This window comes from Bos indicus x Bos taurus, chromosome 17, assembly GCF_003369695.1.
Source record: "Bos indicus x Bos taurus breed Angus x Brahman F1 hybrid chromosome 17, Bos_hybrid_MaternalHap_v2.0, whole genome shotgun sequence".
Lineage (NCBI taxonomy): Eukaryota > Metazoa > Chordata > Mammalia > Artiodactyla > Bovidae > Bos > Bos indicus x Bos taurus.
Window position 1 is genome coordinate 22,037,657 of NC_040092.1, and position 27,650 is coordinate 22,065,306.

Genomic DNA, 27,650 nt, shown 5'->3' on the forward strand with positions numbered 1-27,650 from the left:
CTTGACGGGGAACATGGCGGCAGGCTCCTGCTAACACGTGCTTTTTCATCCCTGTCTCCTTGTCTGAGCTCGTGTGGTGCGGCCAGGAGGCCTGTCGTGTGTCACGAGTGATGCTCAGGGTAACACTCTTGGTTGGGCCCTCCTCTCTGACAAGCACTGTTCTTAGTGCTTTCTGTGATTTGACTCACGCAGTCCTTGCAGTGACCCCACGATAAGTACCATTATCTTACTTGGAAGAGACGGAGGCCCAGAGAAGATTAATGACTTGGGTGACATCAGCCAGTTTAGAGAGTGGCAGGACTTGCACCCGGATGGTCGGCCCTGAAGCCAGTGTCTGAGCAGCGTGCTCTCTGCAGTTGTCCCCGTGTCACAGGTGAGGATGCTGAGGCTCAGAGAGGTGAAGCAGCCAGCCCAAGGTCCCTGTCTAGTAAGTGACAAGAGCTGAGGCTCAATGCCAGTCATCCAGCCTGGCCCTGGGGGACAGGTTAACCCTGCACTTTTATGGGAGGACCCGGGGCTGTCTCCAGCCAGTTTCCAGATGATACTCTAGAGAAACAGTCCCAGAGAGACAGCGTGGCCCACCTAAGGTCCCCAAGCACTGTGTCGAGAGTCAGGGCTGGCTCCAGGCTCCCAGATGCAACCATCCCCGGTGTCTTTCCCTGTGAGCTTGGTTGACCTGGGCTGTGGCCCCTGGCTTGAGTAGATATAGGGCAGGGCTTGGGGGAGGTTCTCTTGCAGGGTTTGGAGGACGGGCAGGCATCGTTGCTGGGACACCAGCTTTCTTTCTTGAACTCAGAGCCCTAAGGCCTCCCCTTCCCCTCATCACGGCTGTGCTGACTCTTCCTACTTTGCCCCGATCTGTGCTGTCATAGATGCCCCATGGCCTGGGCTCTTGGCCTCCTCCCTGGTCCTAGTCTCTTGCCCCTGCCGCCCTGGCTCTCAGCAATTGCTCTCTTCCTCCACCTCCCATGTCCGGCATGACTGAGAACAAATCCTGGATGCTGGAACTTCCCTGGTGGTCCTGTGGCTAGGACTGAGCTTCCAATGCAGGGGTCTCAAGTTCGATCCCTGGTCAGGGTACTAGATCCCACATGCCATAACTAAGATCCGGTGCAGCCAAAAAAAAAAAAAACTTAAAAAAAAAATTTACTGGATGCCACATGGAGGAGGGACACTGCTAAGGGCAGGGATCACTATGTCTCATTCTCTGGATACACCCCTGATGAGGACAATGAAAACTGTAGTTGAGTGATGCAATGAGAGAACATGACCTGTTGGTCAGCTTCCTGCTGAACTGTTATCATCCCTAGGGGCACCAGTGGATGAATTTTAAGTCCTGTTGAAAACATACTGAGATTAAAAAGGCCCAAAGAGGGGACAGGACTTGCCCGTGGTCCCAGGATTAGAACCTGCTGAGAAGAACATGCCTCCATTTGTGTAAAAGTGGGAGGCAGACGAATGTATTTGCTGACACATAAAATCTGCAAGGTCACACACAAAAAATCTCTTTCACTGGTTACTTCTGGACCAGAAAAGTTAGAGGGTTGTGGGGGTAAGAGAGAAAGAGGCTTTTTTTTTCTTTAACCATGTAATCTTTTATTTACTTTGTAATTTTGAATCCTGTGAATGTAAGTAAGTAAGTAAGTGAAGTTGCTCAGTTGTGTCCGACTCTTTGTGACCCCATGGACTGTAGCCCACCAGGCTCCTCCATCCATGGAATTTTCTAGGCAAGAGTACTGGAGTGGGTTGCCATTTCCTTCTCCAGGGGATTGAACCTGGGTCTTCCGCATTGAGGGCAGACGCTTTACCATCTGAGCCACCAGGGAATCGCTATAGACACTGTAGAATAAGTTTGAATGTAGCCCTTACTCAAAAATCAAAATAAGTAAATAATACAAAAAAATCCCCATAGCATTGTCCTGGCATGAAGAGTCATTGGCAAGCTTCCAGTTTTGGACTGAATTTGCAAACCTATTTACATTTTCTGAGTTTATAGGGTCTAATAATGTGTTAAGTCACTTTGCTGCTGCTAAGTTGCTTCAGTCGTGTCCGACTCTGTGCGACCCCATAGATGGCAGCCCACCAGGCTCCCCCGTCCCTGGGATTCTCCAGGCAAGAATACTGGAGTGGGTTGTCATTTCCTTCTCCAATGCATGAAAGTGAAAAGTGAAAGTGAAGTCGCTGTGTCCGACTCTTAGCGACCCCATGGACTGTAGCCCACCAGGCTCCTCCATCCATGGGATTTTCCAGGCGAGAGTACTAGAGTGGGGTGCCATTGTCTTCTCCTAAGTCACTTTAGTCCTGTCCAATTCTTTGTGACTCTACGGACTGTAGGCTGCCAGCTTCCTCTGTCCATGGGATTCTCCAGGCAGGAATACTGGAGTGTGTTGCCATGCCCTCCTCCAGGAAATCTTTCCGACCCAGGGATTGAATGTGCATCTCCAGCATTGGCAGATGGATTCTTTACCTCTGGGAAGCCCCTAAGTATTTTATACCTGGACTCATTGAAATCCTCATATTTGCCCTGTGAAGCAGGTTGTTATTAATCATTTCCATTTCACAGATGGGGAAACAGAAACATAGCACTTACAGAGCTTGCCTGAAGCCTCACAGCTAACAAATGGCCAAGCCAGGATTTGAACCCAGGCCTTCTGGGTCCAGAGTCCATGGTCTCAGGCATGCTGGTTAAGATAAAAAATCAGCTGTCTCATTGCTTTGGTTCTTTTTGGGGACTAGGAGTGGTGGGTTTGCTTCAACAAAGATTAAGGTGCCCTGCTCTCCCAAGATCCTTTCTCATCAGATGCCTTTGAAGCCTTCAGACACATGTGACTCCATCTTGTCATTGAACTAAGTTTCCTTCTAAGATTTATCTGAGCTATATGTCTTTTTTTTCCAGAAAATTATGATGACCTGTATCATTGGTCAGTTGAGTCGTATTCAGACTTCTGGGCAGAATTCTGGAAATTCAGTGGAATTGTCTTCTCACGCATGTATGATGAGGTAAATAGAGATTTCACTTACACATTCTTTTCTACGTAGCAAAATCATTAATTTGGGGGGATCGTGGTTATGATTCAAGACGAAGTGTTAATTTGGGGGAAGACTAAATCCCATCTTATTTTAAATCCTCACAACAGTGGGAAAAAGTCATTGCCTCAGAGAATTGTTGGGGGATTGTTTTGGGGTCAAGGACCTCATGGGTACTCTGCAGTCTTGGAGCCCCCCAGTGAGCATGGATCCCAGGCCCTGTCTTGCCATAAGAGTAGGGCATCACTTTGTTTTTATTTTAATAAAAATTGTTAGAGTTGTGGTAAAATACACATAACACAAAATTTACCATTTTATCCGCTTTAAAGTATACATCCAGTGATGCTACATGCATTCACATAATTGTTTTTAAAACTATCAGTTTTGTTGTTAACTTGGATTTTATTTTTGGCGGTGCAGCATGTGGGATCTTAGTTCCCTGACCAGGGATCAAACTCATGCCCCCTGCAGTAGAAGCTCAGTCTTAACCACTGGACCACCAGGGAAGTTCCTAACCTGGATTTCAGAGGAAAAATCCCAGCTCTTTATGCTCAATAAATATCCAGGGACTGGGAACTCTGTTATTCAAAGAATCCTTTGTTGTGTTGTTGGTTTCATTGTGAGATGAGCCATTCTGAAAGGTTCATCTGCAGGCACTTGGGGAAGAAAACCAAGGTTCCAGCCCCTGAGGACACAGGCAGGGATCCTGCTTTCTGAAAACTCTGGTGGGAGGGTCAGGTAGGCCCTGCACTTTGACCCCCTGGTTTCCATGCTCCTGGGCACACCTGGAACACTGGGCGGCTGCCATGTCTGTCTTATTTACTTTCTCTCATTAGCATCTTTCATAAAGTAGGGGCTTAATAGTTGTTGACAGAGTAAATTAACGGGGATGGTATTTTCCATTGGCATTAATTTTTTTTTTAACATTAGCGAGGAATAATCGCTATGTATAATTATGTATTTCAAGTGTACATGTGATGACTTAATATATATATACATATCTTGTGGAATGCTTACCAAGCTAATTGACACAGCCATCACCTCACACAGGTACCTTTTTTCCCCCTTGGTTAGAATGCTTAAGATCTCTCAGCAGCTGTAAGGTACACAGTACCAGATTTGTTTCTATTTTCAGTTTCCAGACTTCTGGCCAGGTCAGCATTTAGTCCATAAAACGATCTAGTGTGGCTTTGGGCTGGTTGGTCAGTTGGCTTCCTGGGACGCGGAGCCACTTGTGCGCATCCTTGGTGTTACCCTCTCGTGCATGTGTGTCTTGGTTTGCTGTTGTCCCTCTAGGTCGTGGACACATCCAAAGGGATCGCCGACGTGCCTGAGTGGTTCAAAGGCAGTTGCCTCAACTACGCAGAAAACCTCCTGCAACACAAAGAAAACGACCGAGTGGCCCTTTATGTCGCACGTGAGTCCCAGCAACTGCTCGGGTTTTCCTCTCTTAGTGTGTATTTTTTGTTTTAATTTTTTGGCTGCACTAGGTGGCGTTCGAGATCTTAGTTCCTGGACCAGGGGTCGAACCCTGGCCCTCTGCCCTGGAAGTGTGGAGTTCTAACCACTGGACTGGCAGGGAAGTCCCGATTCTGAAGCATTCAGAATCTGATATCTTATTTCCAAACAATATCTTGGGACCTTTGGGTTTTGTGTGTGTGTGTATGTGTGTGTGTGTGTGTGTGTGTGTGTGTGTGTGTGTGTACACGTGTGTGATGAGAACATAAAATAGTAACTTCACCATCTTAACCATTTTTTGAGTGTCCAATTCAGTGGTGTTAAGTATATTCACATTGCCATGCAGTAGATCTCTGGAACTTTCTCACTGAGACTCTGTACCCACTCAACATTGATTTCTCCTTTTCCTCCCCCAGCCCTTGGAAAGTTATATATATTTAAAAAATCACAACCAAATCAAAGAATTCTTCACTTTATAAAAGCATTGCCAATGGTAAAAAGAGAAAATTTTTAACGGCAGATTCTGAGTGTGTCTCAGAGGTGCCCTTTCCCATGGCTTTTCTTTTCCGTAACGTTGGGTAAATCTGTATCTTGCTTTGCATTCTCTGTATCTGTGTAACGTCTCCCAGGCATGTTTTCTAACCTGTATTTGTACAGGTGTGAGCTTCATCCATGTCTGTGACTCAGAATCTCTCTCTCTTTTTTGAAAAATTTACTTTGTTTTTTGGTTGTGTGGAGTGTGGGATCTTAGTTCCCTAACCAGGGATCAGCCCCAATCCCCCTGCAGTGGAAGCGTGGAGCCCTAACCAGTGGACCACCAGGGAATTCCCTAGAATCTTTTTTTTTTTTTTTTAAACTAAAAAAAAATTTTTTTTACCATGTCATGTTGGTTTCTGCAATACGACAACACAAATCAGCCATGATTCTACATGCATCCCCTTCCTCCCTCCCCTCCCCCCATCTCAGCCCTCCAGGTCATCACAGTGCAGACTGGCCTCCTGTGCTACACAGCCACTTCTCACCAGCTGTCTTACGCCTGATAGTGTATATGTGTTGATGTCTCCTTCTCCAATCGCCTCACGCTCTCGCTTCCCCAGTGTCTGCAAGTCCATTCTCTGCATCTGCATCTCCTTTCCTTCCTTGCCAATAGGTTCATCAATATCATTTTCCTAGATTCCATATATAGGTATTAATATAGTATATATTGTTTTCTTTTTCTGACTTATTTCACAATGTATAACAGGCTCTAGGTTCATCCACCTCACTGGAACTGACTCAAATTTGTTCTTTTTTATGGCAGAGTAATATTTCATTGTGTATACGTACCACGTCTTCTTTATACATTCACGAGTCGATGGACATCCAGCTTGCTTCCATGTCCTGGCTATTGTAAATGGGGCTGCTATGCACACTGGGGTGCGTGTGTCTTTTTCGAAGATCAGAGCCTCTCTTTATAGGACAGTCCGTGGATGACCTATCCCTTTGCTCTTCCCAGGGGAAGGCAAGGAGGAGATCGTGAAGGTGACTTTTGAAGAGTTGCGGCAACAGGTGGCTTTGTTTGCAGCAGCAATGAGGAAGATGGGCGTGAGGAGAGGAGACCGGGTCGTTGGTGGGTATTTCTGGCTCCTGTCACTGTGGGAAAAGGGGAGTGGCTGGGAAGAAACGTGGTGGAGTTGGGTCAGGTTGCCCACGGCCTTGTGTATACGTGTACCGCGCAAACTAGACCAGGAAGGACGATCCCTGAAAGTATGGCCTGGCGGGAGTGAGCTGGGCTGTGAGGGTCCTCGGCTCCCCGCCCCAGCGTGAGCGTGTCTTCATGCTGAGTGGGAGCCAGTGTTCACAGCTGTGTATTTTTTTTTTTAATGAAACATGGTCCTTTTTAAAAAAAAATTTTTTTTTAATTTATTTATGGGACTGTGCCCACTCTTAGTTGCGATGTGTAGGATCTTTAGTTGTGGCATATAAACTCTTACTTATGGCATTTGGAATCTAGTTCCCTAACCAGGGATTGAACCTGGGCCCCCTGCTTTGGGAGCACTGACTCTTAGCCACTGGACTGCCAGGGAGATTCCAAAATGTAGTCCTTAAATGAAACACAAGCCAGAGAGTTCATCAGTTGCATGCATGCTCAGTCATGTCTGACTCTCTGCAACCCCATGGACTGTAGCCCACCAGGCTCCTCTGTCCATGGGATTCTCCAGGCAAAAATTTTGGAGTAGGTTGCCATTTCCTCCTCCAGGGGAACTTCATGACTCAGGGATCGAACCTGAGTCTCATGTGTCTCCTTCGTTGGCAGTTGGGTTCTTTACCACTGACTCTCCCAAGGCCGGGAAAAGCTGGCTGCTGCATTTTCTGCGTCTGCCCACCTCCAATGCAATGGTTTCTGGAGGAATTTCAGAGGGTAGTTTCCATGCTGTGATTTCTGCTGCTTGTGTTGACATGGCTGTAGACTGATCCCAAAAACCCAGCAGAGGGAGTTTTATCAGTGGAAACTCACCTGACCGATTTCCTCCACCGCACAGCTGTCAGGGGTGGTGCCGCCAACCTGCTTGTTTCCCAGATGAAAAACCGAGGTCCAGGGGAGAAAATTCACCAATTCATTTTTTTTAAATGTGGAAAGAATTTCATTATAAAACACTGGGTGTTGATTTAAATGAGAGGGCTTCCCAGGTGGTGCTAGTGGTAAAGAACTCATCTGCCATTGTAGGAGATGCAAGAGACTCGGGTTTAATCCCTGGGAGAAGGAAACGGCAACCCACTCCAGTATTCTTGCCTGGAGAATCCCATGTACAGAGGGGCCTGGAGGGCTATATAGTCCATTAGGGTTGCAAAGAGTTGGACACAACTGAAGTGACTTAGCATGCATGCATGCAGACAGCTTCAGTTCACAAGGTTGTTAACATAAAGTATGTGAAAATACTTGGCCTCTGGAGATTATTTTAAATAAGGAGTTAACTTGTTATTTTTTTATTTTTGGGCCATGCTGCTTGTGGGTTCTTAGATCCCTGACCAGGGCTTGAACTTGGGCCCTCAGCAGCAAAAGAGTGGAGTCCTAACTGCTAGACCGCCATGGAAATCCTCAAGTTACTTAATAATGAGGCATGAAATTTCATGGCCAGGACACCTCATCACAGATCTGTTAAACAATCGATTGTAACTGTTTGGTGCTACAGTATAGGAGCAGGACCCCTGGGCTCTAGCTTCCCCATGCCAGGCTGGTGGCCACACTGTCCCTGGGGATCCCCACCAGGGTTTTCTCACTCAGTGTGGCTTCTCCCATGTAGTCCTTCCTGGTGAGAATTTGTTTAGCAGCTTCGAAGGTACCAGGCTCCCTGGAGTCAGGTGGCCTTCTTTCTGTACTTGGTGCTGCCTGTGGGCCTGTGGGTTTGAATGAGAACATCCTCCTCCCCTGGGCCTCGAGTTTTTTCATCTTTAAACAGGGTGGTAGAGAGCCTGACCTGACTGGTTGTACAGAGTGCCTCGTGGGTAGAGAAGTCAGGTGTGCCTTCTCAGTCCTGCCCATCCTCCAGCATCCCAGGCAGGGCCAGTAACGAGGAGGCGTCCAGGGACAATTTCCAGTCCACAGCCAGCTGGGGTTCTGTGTGCTTTTTGCTGTGACGCTGGGGTCAGCGTTTAAGTTGTTCCTTCCAGGATCAGACATCAGATCTCGTTCTTAAACCAGAAGAGAGAGCTTCTCTGTCCTCTGGCGACACGGCTTCGCTCGAGGCACCAACCCCTGTGGCATTGAAGGTGTCTGTCCCCTGCTCAGAAGCTCACTAGCTCCTGCTGCCCCCCAGGGGCAGGTCTGCACAGGCCTTGCATTCTTGCTTCCTTCCCCTGCCTCCTTACACCCTCACCTTTCCTCAGTCCTCCCCTGAATGCTGTCCTCCAAAGTGTCCAGCAGATCCTTTGTGGGGAGCCGGCCTCCTCCCACTGGCCTGTAACTTTACCCGCAAATAGTGTCACTCAGGGAAGCCCCTGGTTGCCCCCATTGGATCCTCTGTGGGCATCTCATCCTCTGTTTCAGAGAATCTGTCATTGGTATTGGGTTGGCCAAGCAGCGTACAGAAAAACGCGAACGAACTTTTTGGCCAACCCAAGTAATTTTCTGTTCGGTTTTTGTGATTATTTGATCATCGATCTCCTCTGTTTGGCTCTAAAGTCCATGAGGCCTGGGGGGTCCAGCTGTGAGGCTGCCCTCCCTTGCCCCCAGGGGTCATGGGACCAGGACCACAGGCCAGGGTGTCAGCAGGAGAAGCCACGGGCATGTTGGTATAACTGTTACCCATCTCCCCTCTCCCGGGGGTCTCACTGAAAGTTGGCGCTCGGTGTATGTTTGCAGAGAGGGTGGCCTTATCCTGGGGTAAGCCGTGTGACAGGGCTGGACCCTGACACTCCTCCTCAGATGATGGAGCCGGGTGTGCAGTGAGCACTCACTAAGTGTTAGCTGACTGGAAAGGAATCCGTAGGAAGGGCCATGACTGCCATGTTGCTGCCTGTCTCAGCCCTGGATGGCATGTTCCCCTGTAGATCCAAGGGTTCGCCCTGGTTCACTGAGGTCTCTGCTCAGAGGCCGGCCCTGCCATCCTGCGCAGAAATCCATTGCCACTCTCTCTGCACCTCATTTACATTTGTCGCCTTACTGGCTTCCTGAAATCACAGGATTATTTGTATGTGTGTGTGCACATGTCTGTCTGTCTGTCCTCCAGGACTAGAGGATGGGGCTTTGTCTTCCGTTCATGGCCCCACCTCAGTCCACGGGGGCCTGGCACACAGTAGGTGTAGAATGAGTATTTATTGGATGACTGCGTGAGAGTACTGGGTCAGAGCAGGCATTTTGTGGTTGAAACCACAATGTCTTGGGCTTTTCTTGGTCTAGTTTAATCTGCCTAGAAAAGGAACTCAAGAGGCTCTTCTACCCTCCAGTGATTTTTCTTCCCTCCTATTTTTATTAAAAAAAAAAAAAAACAAAAAAAAAAACCTCCCTTTGAGGCAAACACTTCTGAGAAGGAGAACCAGAAAACAGGGTATATGGGGGCGCCTCTTGGCCATGCTTTTTTGGGGGATGCCTACTCCCGTGTTCTTGGCTCCTCAGCATCAGGCTGGTCCTGGGTGGCACCCCACCCCCCCAGCCACCTTGCTTCTTGAGTGTCGGAGTAGAGTATTGATTTGACCTGATGACAGTTACCAGGACTGGGGACTGTGCTTCCCAGAAGCGAGTGTGAGGAAGCCTCAGTGCAGAGGGGCTTGAATGGGGAAATGCTTGGAGAGCTTTGCGGATGAAGTTAGAGCTGCTCATGACTCTTCCTCATCTGTGGATTGGGTATCTCCTGGCCATGTGTCAGAGCCAGCAGGGTCACACAACCTCCCTGGGTGGTGAGTCTCGCCCTGCCTCAGGCAATGGCCTGGTGGAGACACTTCAGTTACATTCACAGCTAACTCTTTCCTCAGCAACAGATGTCTGTCAATGGGCCTACCATGTGCCAGGGCTGGGTGGAGCCTGGGTGCTGAGTGAGCGATGTAGGGCTCCTGTGTCCGGGACACCCAGCCTGGGAGATGAGGTGAACACATAGAAACGGAAGTTCCCACCACTGTTGTCAAATAGGCAGTTCAGAGCTGCGGGAGGAGGAGCAGGAGGAGAACTGTCCAGGGCGCCTGGGTTGCTGAAGCAGAGAGGGTTTTTGTGTAACCAGGGAGCCGTGCTCGGGGGAGGCCCTGGCCCTTCTACTCCTGGCTGCCTTGTGCACAGATCCTTTCCTCTGGAGCATTTAAGACAATCTGTTTAATCGATCATAGTCTCTTTGGCTATAAGGGTTCTCCGCCTTTATCACTGTAGAAGCCCAGCCTCCAGCTTGAAGACGGGCCTGAGCCCCTTTCAGGCTTGTATATGTCTCTGCTCTGTCTTCATTCCCATACAGCCTCTCCTCTCCTCTCCTCCCCTCCCTCCATCCAAACATCCACCCACCAGAGGGCCTTGATCTGCAGGGTGTGACAGAAGGCATTTGGTAAAGCAGAGAACAAGACAGTCAAAGTCCCAGCCCTCTCAAGAGAACCAGTTATAAGTTGCCAGTTATGATTTTCCTTAGGTGAATATTATGGTAAATCTGGTGAGGGAGAAATATGGCATGCTTTGTGGGTGACTGGCCAAGGCACCTGAGTTCATGGAGTGCCCTTGGAAAAGGCTTCCCTGACGGAGTTTCGTTTGCATTCAGCGCTGAAGGATGAGTGTGTGCCCAGTAGGGAAGGCTGGTGTGGGTGGGAGTGTCCAGACAGCTCATGCAGCCTGTGCAAAGGCCCTGAGGCAGCAGGAGCTTCAAACAACTGAAGAACTGAAGGCAGGCTATTGTGACTGAGCCCAGAGTCAGTGCCAGAGCAGAGGGAGAAGAGGCCAGACTGGATCTAGGTGGGGGCCACTGATCAGAGTGGGTTGGAGGGGGTGATGACAGGAAGCGGTCAGGCTGGCAGCAGGTGATTGCAGCATCTGAGCAGGAGCTGTCCAGGTGGGCCTGGCCCTACTCTGTGAACCTTTCACAGCCAGCCCCTCTCCCCACTCCCGCCCTGGCTCTGGGAGGTGCTTTTGAAAGTCTGCATCCTCGCACCTTGACCAAGCGTTCTCCCTGTGTCCTCTCCACAGGCTACTTGCCCAACAGCGCGCATGCTGTGGAGGCCATGCTGGCGGCTGCGAGCATTGGGGCCATCTGGAGTTCCACGTCCCCAGACTTTGGCGTGAATGTGAGTCGGGGTCCCCTCAAGTGCCCTGGGTGTGCTACCCCTGCAGGGAATCATTCCCTGTGATTTCTGCCTGATATATTGGGTCAAGGTGTGGGCAGCTGCAGGGTGGGACCAGCAAGATGGGAAGGAAAATGGCTTCACTATGACCTCCCGTCTCCCCAGCCAGTGACTTGTGATCCGTGGGAGAGAAGGAGCCAGAAGGAGCTTAATGTTTTTTTAAATTAATTAATTAACTTACTGGGTTAACCCGCACTGGGTCTTCATTGCTGCCCTTGAGCTTTCTCTAGCTGTGGCAAGCAGGGGCTGCTCCTCTATTGGCAGTGCCCAGGTTTCTCATTGCAATAGCTTCTCTTGTTGCAGAGTAAGGGCTCTAGGGTGTGTGGGCTCGATAGCTGAGGTGCATGAGCTAAGTTGCTCCGCAGCATGATGGATCTTCCTGGACCAGGGATTGAACCCGTGACCCCTGCATTAGCAGGAGAGTCCAGAGCCGAATCTTCTCTTAAGCCTACAAGTAAATGATTCTTCCTTCCTTTCTTTAATATTCCTCACGTCCAGCCATGTGTAATGGCTACATTAGTGTGTGTTACATGTGATGGGCAGTGTTCTGAGCATCCAGTAAGAAGTGCCTGACCGCTGCTCTGGTTACTTCATGCCCACATGAAGTTTTCTGATGTTTATCCTCTGCAGACTGTTTTCCAGATTTGCTCACAGAAGTTCCCCCAAGGCCTCCAACATTGCCATTTCTGATCTCTTTTTAAAAAGAATTTTAAAAATTATTTATTTGTGTTTGACTGCGCTGGGTCTTCATTGCTACGTGAGGGCTTTCTCTAGTTGCAGCGATTGGAGGCTCCTTTGTGGCTCTGAGCAGGCTTCTCATTTCGGTGGCTCCTCTTGTAGAGCATGGGCTCTAGGTGTGCAGGCTCAATAGTTGTGGCTCATGGGCTTTGTTGGTCTGTGGTGTGGGGGATTTTCCAGACCAGGGAGCAAATCGGTGTCCCCTGCGTTACGAGGCGGATTCTTAACCACTGGGCCACCAGGGAAGCCCTCATCTCTTACTTTGAGTCTGAGCTTTGCACCCTATGTGGGAGCGGGTTGAGCCTTTTTATTCCCTTAAACATGGAGGGTACCAGGGACCAAGGTGCACCAGCTGTAGAGTGACCCAGGCAGGGGCAGGAAGCTGAGCCCCACATGGGGAAGGAAGAAACAGTAAGCAGGACTTCTGGGACTCTCCACTTCCCAATCAGGGACCTCTCCTGGTTGCAGAGCCTTGGGGCTGAGGGACCCTCAGGAGCCATGAGCACAGTCCCCTGTTAGAGGACACAGTGGGTATCTTCCCAGACTGTTCTTCTTTTGCCCTGGGCGTGGCCCCCGCTCTGGGCATCCGTCAGAGCAGCCCAGGAGCTAAGGGCTGGCCTGGCTTTGCTGCCTGTGCATCTCTGGGTGAGTTGTTTATCCTCATGTGTGAGGCAGGGGCAGTGGAAAGAGAGTATCTCATGAAACAAGTGTAGACCGTGGGGGCCTGTGATCGGCGTGGAGGGTTGATGCACTTGGACTATAGATGCGGTGATGGCGCTTTTCCAGCCTCGCTCTGTGACCCATGTGCTGGTCCCTGGGCCAGGCATTTTGGGTGTGAGCTTGACACCGATGTCTGTCCTGAGGCTCGCTCTTCTGGAAAAGATTTCACAGTATTTCTTGTTTTCCCCTGCACCACGCAGAGGAGGGATAGACGTGGCTCTGTAACATGGAGGCCTGGAGCAGTGAAGTGATTGGCCGAGGCCAGTCCTGGCCCCATGGGGTGAGGACTGAGCCCTGCTGAGTTCAGGGAGAGGGTGGTCATCTCGGCCCTCATCACTGGTGGCCGTGATTGTGCCTCCTGGGGCTTTGCTGGGCCTCTGCCAGATTGCCTCCCGCCAGGACTGATTTGAGACTGAAGCTCCGGGGTGACTTCTTGATCCCCAAGGCCCGCTGTGAGGCCATGTGAGCTTGGGACCGGGCCATCCTTGTGGGCGCCAGTCCCTGGGCACTGTTGTCCTTGGATCCCTTAGCAGCCCTTGAGCTGTGTTGCCCGGAAGTGGTGAAGGTGCCTCGGGGTTGGAGAAGGCATGTGGCATGGAGGTTACTGGCAGACAGGCTCCTGCCTGGGTTTGAATCGGGCTCTGCTGCTTCTGGGTTCCCATTCCTGGGGGCACACTGCAGGAGGCTTGTGAGGACAGCAGCAGTGGTGCCCATCTAGGGTTGGGACAGTGCTGGACCCACGCCCGAGCTTAGTAAATGTCAGACATTCCTGATGTGGGATCTGGTTCCTTGACCAGGAATTGAACCCAGGCCCCCTGCATTGTGAGCACAGGGTCCTAGGCACCGGACCTTCAGGGAAGTCCAGAGGGGTGGGTCTTTTTGAGTGAATTGGAACCTGTAAGCAGTTGTAAAGATGTTGGCAGAGCTCTGTGTGGCAGGACGATGTGGCTGTGGCCTTCTAGAGCCTGACTGAAGCTTGTGCCTGAGGGGGTCACAAGCTTCAGAGAGTGGAGGTCCTGAGTTGGCCTCTGGTGGCAGGTCTCAGCCACCAGGTGCAGGGCGGGGTGGCATTAGGGGACAGGTTGCCTCCCACTTGTTTGTAGCGTCAGCAGCTGGCCCTGACCCTATGCCTGTTCTCATGAGTCTGTCCTGTGCGGAATGTCACCATCACAGGCCACTCTGGCCGACTCTGGTCCGAGGTCCTGTAGTGTAGAGGACGCAGCCCATGGGTGCTGCTGGAGGGCGTCCCAGGCATTCCTTCCCTGGGTTGAGGCTGGTTTGGGTCTTCTGATGTGGCTGTCGTCAGACGCACGTGCGCACTAGATGGCAGCCTGGCTCTGCTCTGACCTCGACTTTCAGCACATTTGATTCAGGGAAATCTTCGCCGTGCAACGGCCTGAATCTGGGGAGAGCCCTCTGTTCCATCAGAAAATGACAGGGCCAAATATCTTTCTACTGAGATGCTTCACTTTGCCCTGAGTTCTGGGAGGTGGTCCTCATTTTGCTGAGCTCCTGGTGTAGAGCCAGAGGCAGATGGTCATGCGCACAGTCTTCAGGAGTGAGTGTTGAGCAGCTGACAGTTCATGTATCAGCCTGGTGACTTCAGGGTCCCCCGGCTGTTGGTACCACCTGTCAGCTCCCAAGGTTGACCCCTGTGTCCGGGAAGCCCTGGTCGAGTAACCTGGACCATAGCACTTGCTCATGTGGGCATTGATACCCATGGGCTTCCCTGATGGCTCAGATGGTAAAGAATCCGCCTGTAATGTGGGAGACCTGGGTTCGATCCCTGGATGGGTTAGGATGATCCCCTGGAGGAGGGCGTGGAGACCCACTCCAGTATTCTTGCCTGGAGAATCCCCATGGACAGAGGAGCCTGGTGGGTTACAGTCCATGGGATTGCACAGAGTCAGACAGGACTGAGCAACTAAACACAGCAAGGACCTGGTAGAAAGCAGTGACCCCAGAGCCTTAGGTATCTTCTCTGTCCTCTTCCACTAGCTAAACCTACAGGAAAGCACTGAGTCAAAGATGAGATGGGGCCTGGGGCGAGAAAGGGGAGTCCCATGGGCCTGCGACGGCCCTCTTCAGCAGTGTGCAAATATCTACTTAAAAAAGAGGCTCCTGGGGACTTCTCTGGTGGTCCAGTGGCTAAGACTGTGCTCCCAGGGCAGAGGGCCCGGGTTTGATCCCTGGGCAGGGAACTAGACCCCACATGCTGTAACTAAAGATCCTGCGTGTCTTAACTAAGACCCGGTGCAGCCAAATAAATAAAAAAGAGGCTGCTGCTGCTAAGTTGCCTCAGTCGTGTCCGACTCTGTGCAGCCCCATAGACGGCAGCCCACCAGGCTCCCCCATCCCTGGGATTCTCCAGGCAAGAACACTGGAGTGGGTTGCCATTTCCTCCTCCAATGCATGAAAGTGAAAAGTGAAAGTGAAGTTGCTCAGTCGTGTCCGACTGTTCACGACCCCATGGACTGCAGCCTACCAGGCTCCTCCATCCATGGGATTTGCCAGGCAAGAGTACTGGAGTGGGGTGCCATCGCCTTCTCCTAAAAAAGAGGCTACTGTTATCAATTTCTGGCATTGCCACATTTAGATGGTCCTCCCAGTGTCAGTAAAGGGTCCGTTTCTGAAATTTGCAGTGAAGTACAAATGTCTTTCCTTCTTTGATTCATTTTCTGTCGCAGATCACTGAAAATCCCTATAATAAAGGGAAAATTGCCACTCTCTTGCAAATGCTGATTTTAACTTTTTATTTTTGTGACGAAGTTACATTGTGAGTGACTGTGCAGTAGGTTCTAGTCCTGTGGCACAGGCATGGGGGATAGTTACTGGGCAGTTTACAGGTATGGGGGCAGGGTCTGCATACATGTGGACTCACCTGTCCACAGATGAATCCTCCTCGCCTAGCCAGGCTGGTGATGACAGGACCCCCTCTGTTGCCAAGCTGTGTGCCTGTCTGCGTGAGCTGTTCTGGGGCAGGGTGGGGATGCCGCTTTTGCTCAGGGATGCTGGGGGCCATTTCTCACTTCCCTTGACACCCTTTGGCTCTGGTCTGCCCTCCCCCTGCCCTTCACCTCACCTTTCCTCCCATCCTTTCCACTTCTCCCACCCTCTGTGCTTGGATACCCCCCACAGTGGGCTCAGGGACATCTCCAGGTGGGTGGGGTGCTTGTTCTTCAGGTCCGCAACCTTCCAGCCTCACCAAGACCTCCAGGTCCTGTGTGTGTTGACATTTGGTTTTTCCTTTGTGTCACTGTTTACCTTTGAATGGGTGGCTTTTTCAGAGACGCTGGGGTAGTCCAACCTTTGATATCCACGCATCCAAGAGCCAGGCCAGTAGCTTGTAGCCCTCCGTCTTACAGAATGCTTTTCAGGCTGCTGCGTGTGTGTATGTGTGTACCTGTGCACACACATACGTGCGTGAACATAAATAGGAGAGCTGTTCTCACTCTGGGTGGCTGTCCATGTGATCCAGCACTGGCCCGGCTGTTGGTTACAGCACTGGGTTGGTTGCTAAGCGCCCTATCAGGTCAGCTGCACGATCACAGGTGTGTTCGTTTCATTGTGATATGAGAGCAGTCACGACTGAGCAGCCCTCTTCTGGACTGGAATAGGCCAACAGCCAGTTTCTGATTCTCAGAGATCCCAGCTCGACCCACCAGGAACCTCACCACCATGTCATGGGGTCTCTGAGTCTGTCCATGGTGCCCTGTTCTGAGCCCTGGTTCTGAAACACTTGTTGTCTTTGCTATTTGCTCTCTCTCCCTGTGACCAAGGGTCACTTCCGTGATGTCTGAGCCCAAGATCACTGCTCTCTGGTCCTTCTACCTGTGTGGGCTAGTCCACCAGAAGGATGCTAGGTGTCATGGAGAAATTTCTGCCTCCTTCCAGGGCTCCTGTCTGGCCCCATCCTGCTCCTTCCTGGCCCCAGACTTTCTAGAAGTTCTTTCCCTTCCCTGGGCTGGCTCCCCATGCCTTGGGCCAGCTCCCCCCGCCCTGGGCTGGCTCCCCCTGCTCTGGGCTCTTCTCGTGGCACCCTCAGCTCAGAATGGCCGCTCCCCTTCCACCTGAATGCGAAGCCTGCTCCCCTGATGCCCCTGAGCGGAGGTGCTCTCTGGAGGCATCCTGGGATGCTCTGGCTGTGGTTCTTGCTTCCTCCCCCTATTCAGTCTGTGGGGACCCCAGCCCTGGCTCTCTGCTGCTGCCCAGTGGCTTTCCTGTCCTGAGGGTCAGTCTTTCCTTAGTAGGGGCAGTGCCGTGGTTAAGAGCACCAGCCCCCGTGGCAGATGGAGCAGGCTGCAACCCCAACTCTGCCGCTGGCAGGTTGTGAAGCTTTGGGCAAATGATGCTGGTCCTGCCTCAGCAAGGATGTGGAGCTGATCACAGCCCCAGCCCGCTGCTGGGGATGGGAAGTCAGATGCGTGAGTGCCTGCCACCAGCTGGAAAGGTGGATGTTGAATGCTCAGTGCATGGAGATGTTTTCATTGGCAAAAATTTTCTTCCCAGCTTAAGTGAGGACTCTCCGCCCCTCTTAAAATCCTGGGGTCCAGGAATACTGTTTATTTTGCTGTGTGGAGCTTACTGTTGTTTTCTCTCTCTGTTTTTTTTTTTTCCCATGCCTTGCTTGGCATGTGGAATCTTAGTTCCCGACCAGGGATTGAATCCCGTGCAGTAGAAGTGCAGGGTCTTAACCACTGGACCACCAGGGAGGTGCTGCTCTGTGGAGTTTGTACATGGCCACCTTGCCTAACCCAGTTCTGTTGGTTCGCCTGGTGGTTCTCACTGGCCTGTTTCAACATAGCCATTTCTGTCGTCTGCTGCTCGGCTCCTTTCTGCCAGCTCCTGGCTCCTAGCTTGGCTGGAACTCCAGGACACCGTGGCAGTCTGGGCACGGAAGCTGGTTTCTGCTTTTTGCCAGGATGCTTTTTTTTTTTTTTTGGCCACGCTGCGGCATTCTGGATCTTAGTTCCCAACCAGGGATTGACCCTGGGCCCCCTACAGTGGAAGTGCGGAGTCCTAAACTGGACAGCCTGGGATGTCCTACCGGGACTCTCCTCCATCAAGAGCAATGTATTTGCCATAGATTTCTGTGAGACACTGTTTGTCAGTGAGGAAGTGTCCAGTTTAGTAAAGCTTTTTGTGAGGAAAGCAAAAGCTTTTAAGATATTCACAAGCTTTCCTCCCTTTTAATCTGTTAGTGTAGTAAATTACATTGGTCTGTAGTCTCTTTCTGTCTGCTTGTTCTCTGTCATTTTCTGTCTTCTGAATGGTTTGTATAAAGGGAATGTTCTAGTGCCCGAGGCTGTGGCGACACGTGCCTGCAGTTCTGTCCCTCCCTGGTGTCTGGGTTAAGAGGTAGACCTTTGACTGCTTTTTCTCCCGTGGTTATTGGCTCTTCGGGTGTTCTACTGCTTCTTGGATCATTTTTGATAAATTTATGTCTTCTTGGGGAATCATCCACTTCATCTGGCTTTTGGCAATTTGTTAACAACACTGAACGTAGTGCTCTGTCATTGATTAATCTTTCTGTAGTAAAGTGTGATTTCTGACTTTGGGTGATTGTAGGCCTCAGTGTATCCATCTGTAATGTGGGGATAATAATACTGTGTCAGAGCACTGAATGAGTGAATATTAGTGAAGTGCCCAGGACAGTGTCTGATACGTGGTAAGTACCGTGTAAGTGTGAGCTAGAAATATTATCTGTCTTCTTGATCACATTTGTCAAGAGGCTTATTTTATTGATCTTCTTGGAAGAAAGATTTTGGTTTTATTGATCAAATCCATCACTAATTTTTCCTTATGTCTTTATTCCTTCCTTTCTTCTCTCTCTTTGTTTTCCTGGCTACCTAAAGGATGAGCTTAGTTCACTGAAAGCAATTGGAAATTAGAAACAGTAACATTTAATTGCTTCGCTACTTCTCCCCCAGTTAGATTGTATGTTCTAAGGACAAGGAGCTCTGCTTGCCTGGCACTGTGTCTTGAAAATGGATGACATTGAAAGTAGCATCTCAGTTCTTCACTCTGTAGTCCAGAGAGTCACAAATTTCATCATGCGTTAGAATCGTCTGAGGGGCTTGTGAAAGCCCAGATTGCCAGGCCACTTCCACACTGTTGTCACCAAGACCATTCCTAGGGGCCCTGGTTTCCCCTTGTCTTAAGCATGTGCTTTGCTGACTCCTGGGGAACTCTGAGAAGCAGCGCCTGGCCCACCCCAGGCCAGTTAATTAGTTATCTGGTGAGTTTAATCGTCCTGCCACAGGTGGCCTGTGTCCTGCAGCCAGGGTGGAGACCCTGTCCATCAGATCCTCACACAGAGGTTCTGACATCCCTGGAGTAGCCCCAGGCATTGACCTTGAGCTGCTACATTGGGCTTACATGCAAGGGACCAGGAATGCTGGTTCAGGAGTCCGGAGTCCGGTGATGCCTTCCCAAATGCTGTTTTTGTGAATGAAGGTGGCTCTGCCATAGTCTGAATTTGGCAGGCTGGAAGGGGAGCCGGAGGGGAGACTGTGAGAGCTTGTACCTGTCACCCTCAGGGCTGCATGCAGGTTGTCTCAGTGTGTCTCGAGGCTACACCTGTCAGTTTTGTGTGTGCACAAGAGGTGTGCCTTCTCTCAGTGAGAAGGATGTGCTTGAGGGGGATGGTGATTCATGTGTGGTATAAACACTGCTGGGTGTGGAGAGCCTGCTTTTTCAAATGGGCTGGTTTACGAGTGTACATGTTTATGGGTTTATCCATTTGCTTGGCAAAAAGTGTCATTTGGAGGACTCAGGTACCTCTGTCATTGAAGATCAAGGAGAACTGAACTTTGGGACTGCTTTGCATACAGAGCTTCCTTTTGGGGAGGTGAGCCTTCCCTTACATACGCCAGAAGAGCCGTGTTGGAAGGTTCTGTCTGTAAATGGGGGACCATTGTGGTCGTGCAAACACCATGCTGTTTTCCCATTTGATAGACTCAGTGTGTGTCTGTGAGTCCATCGGGTGTTTCTTTGCACTGATGCTTTCTGTGAAGTGATGATCCTGTCTCATGTGCGTGTCTGGTTTGCTTGGCCGTCTTTCTTGGCCTCCAGGTGACGGGAATGCAGGGACATGGCTGGTGTGGTGGTCATGCTCCGTTTTCTTTCCCTGAAGATATAGCGGTCCCATGGGCTACTGGGAGATTTTGCCTTTTGGATGAGCAACAACGATGTTTCCTTGAGCAATAATGATGTTTCTTTTTGCAGGGGTAGGGTGGGGTAGGGGTTGTGCTACGCAGACTCAGAAGTTGGAAGCGGGTGGTCTTAGCTGCCCTGAGGCAAGTGGGATCTTAGGTCATTAGTTCAGTTCAGTTCAGTCACTCAGTTGTGTCCGACTCTTTGTTACCCCATGGACTGCAGCACGCCAGGCCTCCCTGTCTATCACCAACTCCCGGAGTTCACTCAAACTCGTGTCCATTGAGTTGGTGATGCCATGCAACCGTCTCATCCTCTGTCGTCCTCTTCTCATAACCAGGAACCATATTCGCCTCTCCTGCATTGGAGGGTGGATTCTGAACCCCTGGACCTCTGTAACAATGGCTCTCTCCTTCTCCCCCAGGGCGTTCTGGACCGGTTTTCTCAGATCCAGCCGAAGCTCATCTTCTCTGTGGAGGCTGTTGTGTACAATGGCAAAGAGCACAGCCATATGGACAAGCTGCAGCGGGTCGTTAAGGGTGCGTGGGCTGGCGTGGAGGGGTGGCGGGGGGGGTGCGCAGGGGCAAGAGTCCCGCCCCCGGGCTCCCAAGAGCCCCTGGTAGCCGTGAGCTACAAAAACGGAGCAGTCCCAGCCCTGGGTTGTTTTACATTTCATAAAAAAGAGAAAGATCAGTGACTAAGTTTGTTGGGGTCTGTAAGCTTGTGTGTTCTTCTCCCCCTGCTTTTAGGACTACCAGACCTAAAAAAAGTGGTACTGATTCCTTACATCTCCTCCAGAGAGAAGATAGACATCTCCAAGATTCCAAATAGGTGAGCCAGCCACACGCTGATCACTAATTGCATATGGAACACAGTCAAGGACCCACCGGGCAGCAGGTTCTGTGACTCTTTCCAGTGGGAGTGGGAGCATCTTGGAGGCGCAGGGTATCTTTGTTAAATGTCGTTCCATAGGGACTTCTCTGGGGTCCAGGGGTTAAGAATCCACCCCGCAGTGCTGGGGACTTGGGGTCAGTCCCTGATCTGGAAACTAAGATCCCATATGCTGCAAAGCAACTAAGCCCACGAGCCAGAACTAGCGAGTCCGTGCACCACAAGGGAAGATCCCCAGTGCTGCAGCTGAGACCTGATGGAGCCAAAAAGTATCCTCATTCTGTAGATGGGCACCGGAGGGCCCAGAGCGAGTCCCTTGGGGCCACATGGTGACTTAGTGGCAGAACTGAATCTGTCCCAGGCATCCTCACCCTTCCTGTCTGTTGTCCCTCGGAAATGGTGGTGGGCTTGGATGGGGCCAGGCCATTTGGCCACAGCAGTTGTGAATAGTGTCTAAAGTGTATGCACATGTGCATACGTGTATGTATGTGTGTATGTGTTTACACACACGTGTGCACTTTTGTGTATATGTATATGGTGTCTGTGTATGTATATGTGTATGCACGTGTACATATATGCATACGCATATGTACAAAGCAATGGTGGTGTTGGTGTTAGTCGCTCAGTTGTGTCCGACTCTTTGGGACCCCATGGACCCCACCAGGCTCCTCTGTGCATGGGATTCTCAGGCAAGAATGCTGGAGTGAAAAAAAAAAAAAAGAATGCTGGAGTGGGTTGCCATTCGCATGCTTAATGTATTTTTTTCCATTTTAGAACCTGTTTTTTGTCCCCCTTGTTAATGGCATCTTCCTTTCCTCTTCTGACATTCATAAACTAATAGACTTCAGGCCTTGAGCACTGAATAAAATGGTGAGCACCTTAATTCTGACTAGGCATCAATAAAATGGATTATGATTTGCTCCAAGTAGAGGTTCTTCCTGGAGGTCTTATTGTCCACCTTTCATCTCTCTTAAAGAGATCACTGAAGAGAGGTAGGTTTTTTTGGGACACGCTTCTTGGCTTGTGGGATCTTAGTGCCAGGTCAGGGATCTAACCCTTCCCCTCTGCAGTAGAGGTGCAGAGTCCTAACCTTTGGGCTGCCAGGAAAGTCCTAAGGGGAGACTTCTGAGATCAGACGTGTTTACCTGCACAGGTAAACCTATCCATTTAGCCTTGTGTCTAGGTTGTGGGCAAGAATCTCTGAGCAGCCTCAGAGCCACAGGTGGGGTTCCTGTGTGTGCTATGTGCAGGGAGCGAGGGGATGTGGAGGCCTTGCTCTTGGGTGGACATGGCTGAGTGGTTCTATCCAGGCACCTCCTGGGGCACTGAGCAGGATAAAGCTCACGTGTTGTCCCCACGTTTACAGTCCAGCTCGGGGGTAAGGCACACCTGCAGGAAGGGTGAGCTGTGACCACGGATCCCAGTAGACACAGCCATGCTTGCTTAGTCGGGACAGGCAGGGCCCAGCAAGTGAGACATGAGCACGGTTGCTTCTTTGTGGGAGGGGGAGGCGACACCTGAAGTGACCTTGAGAGGTGGCCCAGAGCGGGGGACAGCTGCAGGTACCAGGATTCTAGAGGCTGGAAGGAGCTGCAGCAAAGTGACTATTCCCTGAAGGCTGTGGCTTCCAGCCAGACTGCTCTGGGTCGTATGTCAGCTGTGCGGCCCTGGGCTAGCGATCAACCTTGCTGTGCCTGGGTTTCCCCATCTGTAAAATGGGAATAATAGTACTTTCTTCTCAGGCTTGGCAGTGTGCACAAAGTGAGCTGTCAGTAATGTCTGTCATTAAGAGCAGGTGACAGCCCAGTCAGGAGTGAGCTGTGTCCTCTGGAGCACCCGGGTCAGGACGTATAGGTCCTTAACAGGCCAGCGCCGGGGCATGGGCTTGTCCCTAAGACTGTGGGAACCCTGCAGACCTTGATAAATTACACCCAGCCTTAGCTCCCTTTTAAACAAATTTATTTATTTTTAACTGAAGGATAATTGCTTTATGATATTGTGTTGGTTTCTGTTATACATCAACACGAGTCAGCCATAGATATGTGCCCTCCCTCTGAACCTCCCTCCCCTCCTTGGTTTTACTGATGGGGCCATAACGCACAGAGGCCAGGAGGAACACAGGATGGTTTGCTGGTCCCACAGTGGCCCGGCTTTTATTTTTCTGTATGTGTTTATTGGTGATTGATGTAAAATGAGAGCATCCAGGAGAATTAACATCCACCACTTCATTTGGCTCCAGTGTGGAGAGTCCCGCCTCCCCGCAGGTCCACCCTGGAACCGGGCCCTGTTGCTGTCCAGCTTTCAACTGCTGGGCGCCATGGATAAACTGAGAGCATGTCTGCGCCTGTGTGCAGACACCTGTAACAGGACCGCCCTTTTGGCTTCCATCTTTAGAAGAAACAACAAAAGTCATCACTATTTACTGTGATTTACAGACTAGTGGAAAGAAGAGGTTTTTCTCTGTGTGAAGCATCTGATTAGATTGGGCTTTTTATATAAATAGGGTTTGGATGGGAGGTGGGGGCTTTCATTGGCTGGAGGGTTCCACAGTGAATAGTTTTCCTGACACTCTGAAGAGGAGGACTCTGCTTATTTACTGCTCAGAATTGAGTTATTTGGGGTGCCCTTTTCAAATGGCCACGCCTCCGCCGGGAAACAGGCTCATCTTTAAGGACGCCTGCCCATGTGAGCCAGCACACTTCTTCACTCTAGTGTGCATGCTTGTAAATATTTCAGAGTAGTCATCGTTGGCAGTTTGTTGCCAGCCAAGTTGAACTGAGTTCTCCCATTTTCTTGAAAGCAAGTTCCATTTGTCAAATCGGTAGCTTTGTTTGTTTTCTTCTCTCTCTCCCTTCTAAACCAGTGGAGCAACAGGTCTGGGGTTCAGGGATTGATTTTTTCCTACTGATCTCAAAAGAGAGAAATCACCTGTCTCCCAACGTGGCTTTGTGGCTTCTGCTGTCCTGTTTCTGCTCAGGAAACAGCCCCTTCGGTGGCCCTTAATCACATGCAGTGAGGCTTTGACTCAGCTTTGGGGGCACAGTTGAGGACAGGCTGTTTAGGCCAGAGCCGACAGCTGGGCTGAATCTTCTTGTTCCTGGTCAGGTATTTGTATCTGGCCATTGTAAACCTCAGAATATAGGCAATCAGTGAGAACAGGATCATTGTCTGGCAGGATTTCTGTCATAGAAACTCTCGTGGGACCTTGATCCCACTTTCTTGCTGTGACCTTCACGAGTCAGAAGAGATCTCTAAACCTGTCGCCTCCTCCCCTCCCTTCTCCTGGGGGCTGGGGAGATGGGGGTGGGGGGACAGAAGGATTCAGGCCCACTTGGCTCTCACTTCCCCTTGGGGGCCCTGGGGAACAAGGCATTTGCTAATCAGATGGTGAGTAGTGAATGGGAGGCACCTGGGTTCTGAGGACTCCAGCATCAGTTCAGACCCCCTCCTCTGCAGAATTTGCACATAAACAGTGGGGTGTTAATTGCAAGCGATCCCCCTCCCCTGTGTTTAATATTAAAGCGCTTAGACTCTCAGGAGAAAAGCCCTCAGTCCCTGTCAGTGGCACTAATAAAGCAAAAATTTTACTGAGTTTTCTTCATTTCGCGTAGTCTGTGAGCCCTGACTCTCCCTTCCCTCACAAATCTTTCACACAAGGTGGGTCCCGGAGTCCAGGCTGTCATCTAGGTAGACATGGAGGGGAACGAATGGGAGGACTCGGCAGATTGCCCCCCACCCCCCAATGTTCTAGAACCTTCACCGTTGTTCTCCTGTGCCTTTCTGCCCACAGCGTGTTCCTGGAGGATTTCCTGGCCACCGGGCAAGGCGACCAAGCCCCCCAGCTGGAGTTCGAGCAGCTGCCCTTCAGCCACCCACTCTTCATTATGTTTTCGTCAGGCACGACAGGAGCACCCAAGTGCATGGTGCACTCGGCCGGGGTAGGTCTGCTCGGGGACTCCCTGGTGGTGAAGATGGCACTCCATCCCCGCTTTCCTGGTGGGGTGCCACACGGAGATCCATCCTCAAGTGAGACGAGGGAGGCATGCTGGCCTTGCTGCTGTGACCCCATCATGGGGTCAGGGGTTCTGCAGCGCCGCCCTGGTCCCTCTGCACACAGTGATCCCTGAGAGGACCATGAACCCAAGGGATGGGTCTTGCCACATTTTAGACAGAAGGAAACAGGATAGATGAGAACAGGAAATATCAGCACATCACAGGTCTTAGGAGGGGTTGGTGTGGTTTCTCCAAACTGTCATGTAAGTGCAGGTATGGATGGGCAGGTGCAGGGCAGCATCGTAAAACTTCTGTCTGACAGTGGGTTGGGGTCAAAAAGTTTGAAAGTCATGGGGTTGTTATCAAATCCGAGCTCGATCTGCTCACTGCATAACAATCCAGTAATCAGGAGACGAGACGATGAAGCAAGGAATAGCGACTTCATTCAGAGAGCCAGGCGTCCGAGCAGGCTAGGGCCCTAGAGCACCATGTTATCAGGATCTGGATGCCAGTTTCTTTTATAGAACAGAAGTGGGAGGAGATGAGGAAGTAAAGTAAAAATTAGGCTGAAAATCTTGCAAAATATTTCCTGGCTTAGCCAGCCCTGGGGAAGGGATGTGTTAATTTTTTCTTTCCTTTAGCCATTCCCAGGTAGACTAGGTCAGAATGTCATCCTGTGAGCTCAACAAATGCTCTTTGGTTTAACATTCAGGCAGAGGGGGCAGGTTCCCCAAGGCAGGCCATTATGTATGCTCACAGCTATAGACAGCATCTTTTTAGTGATTATAGTAACAAGCAATGGAGAGCAAACTTAAGTAAGAGAAACAGATCCATCATGGAGTTAGATTTTATTCTTCCCTGTTAACATGTTACATTACAAAGTACAACTAATTGAAGGATTTCCCAAGCTGCATTAGTCAAAAGTCCGTGCTAGCAAAATAGCATGGACCTGAGGGGCTTAAATGACAAAGATTTATTTCCTCCGTGTTCTGGAGGCTAGAACGTTCAAGATCGGGGTGTGGGCAGGGTGGCTTCCTTCTGAGCCTCTCTCCTTGGTTCACAGGTGGCCGCCTTCTCTCTGTGTCCTCACAGTGTCTTTCCTCTGTGCATATACATCCCTGATGGGTCTCTTTTAAAAATATTTATCATTTATTTATATGGCTGCAACAAGCCTTAGTTGTGGCATGTGGGATTGAAGCCGGGTCCCCTGCACTGGGGGCACAGCATCAGAGCAACTGTATCACGGGGGAAGTTGTTCCCCTGCCATCCCCAGTGTCTCTTGGGTGTCTGCATTTCCTCTTTCTGTAAAACATGAGTCACAGTGGATGATGGTCCACACTAACGGTCTAACTTCCTCCCCTCCTGGAGGCCCGAGGATTATCTGAGTGGAGAGACCTCACATTCTCAAACAGCTTTCTAGTTTTGCTTGGTCAGATGGTGGTATTTGAAGATGAAATATAAAATTTCTCTTATCCTAGCTCATTTAGCTTTTACAGATGTTCTCTGCACCTAAAAGCTGTTTGAATCCCTGCCTTAGGAAGGAAACATTTACACTGGAATCACATTAACACCTTATACAGTTCTTTACACAGTGTTTTCATTAGAACATGGAAAGGAGTTAACACATAACACAGCTTTGTTATTACCTGGATTTGGATCCACGGACGGTCTGATGGCAGGTTATGCATTATAACCACCAGATGCACACAGCCTGTTCATATACAGCGAGCAACTTCCCAGAAGCCCTGGGGTGGGAGGGAGGGGATATCAGGGGCCAAAGGCTTGATTTCTGGAAGCAACACTGGCCAAGCCGAGTGGCCTCTAGGAGCGAGTTCTTCCTGTTGCTCAAACCATCCTGTTTCATCACACGGAGTCTGGAGTGCCCACTCTAAGGTGTGGCTGCTGGCATTGTGCTTCCCCTGGAGGGGGCGCCCCAGTCCACCTGGTCAGAAGCCTAATACCCAGCCAAAGAGATGAGGGTTTTTAGAAACCTTGCAGGCGAGGGCGGGGTGTATGTGGCAAAACAACACATCTTAGGAGAAACTGAAATGTCCAACTGTACTTTTATTTTTAGTGCTACTTGCCTAGTGAATGTCACTTTTTTAGGAGTGGAACATAAAAATATATTAGATCTAATGTAGTTGGCTCATAAAATCATCGTGCCTGGTATATTTAGAGTGTGGAAAAGTCAGGAAAAGTTATCTTAATTCTGGCTTCGCTGAGCTCTTGCACGTCCAGAGAAGTGACTAAGCATCCTGCCTGTTTTCAAGAGTGATCTGGAGAGGAAACTTGAAAACAGCAAGATGGGACTGCCAGCACTGACTGCCCCTGGGGTGTTAGGGGTGTGGCCCTGGTTTGCTGGTTTGTGTTTTCTAAGCCCATGAAAGAGCCAGAAAACAGCTTCCTTCTCTTCCCTTTTTAAAATGAGTCTTCTTGCCTGAGTTCCGGGAAACCATGTTGCTTGTATTTCCTGACCCTCAGGGAAAGTGTTCAGACTTGCCATAAATATTTAAAAATTAAGAGAAGAACTATTAATTTGACTCCTTAAGATTCATACTTTGGTCACCTAAGGCAAGGAGCTGACTCATTGGAAAACACCCTCATGCTGGGAAAGATTGAAGGCAGGAGAAGGGGATGAGATGGTTGGATGGCATCACTGACTCAATGGACATGAGTTTGAGCAAACTCTAGGAGATAGTGAAGGACAAGAAAACTGGTGTGCTGCATTCCACGGGGTTGCAAAGGGTCAGACCCAACTTAGTGACTGAAAAACAACAACAGCAAAACGTTCACACAGAGAGAAGCTAAGGACAGTTTTGTGCTGTCAACACGGCGAGGGTATGGGACTTCCCTGGAGAGCCAGCGGGTAAGAGTCCAAA

General features: G+C 50.3%; 1 protein-coding gene across 2 annotated transcripts in view; it reads left to right on the forward strand.

The window, feature by feature from the left end:
- The window catches only part of AACS (acetoacetyl-CoA synthetase), a 54,998-nt gene that overhangs the window by 5,297 nt on the left and 22,051 nt on the right, over positions 1 to 27,650 (forward strand). For both annotated transcript variants that reach the window (XM_027567040.1, XM_027567041.1), the window contains exons 2-8: positions 2,897 to 3,000; positions 4,324 to 4,444; positions 5,981 to 6,094; positions 11,120 to 11,217; positions 20,312 to 20,426; positions 20,637 to 20,718; positions 24,569 to 24,716. In XM_027567040.1, the coding sequence (XP_027422841.1) occupies positions 2,897 to 3,000; positions 4,324 to 4,444; positions 5,981 to 6,094; positions 11,120 to 11,217; positions 20,312 to 20,426; positions 20,637 to 20,718; positions 24,569 to 24,716 (782 nt within the window). The remainder of the gene's footprint in view (positions 1 to 2,896; positions 3,001 to 4,323; positions 4,445 to 5,980; positions 6,095 to 11,119; positions 11,218 to 20,311; positions 20,427 to 20,636; positions 20,719 to 24,568; positions 24,717 to 27,650) is intronic.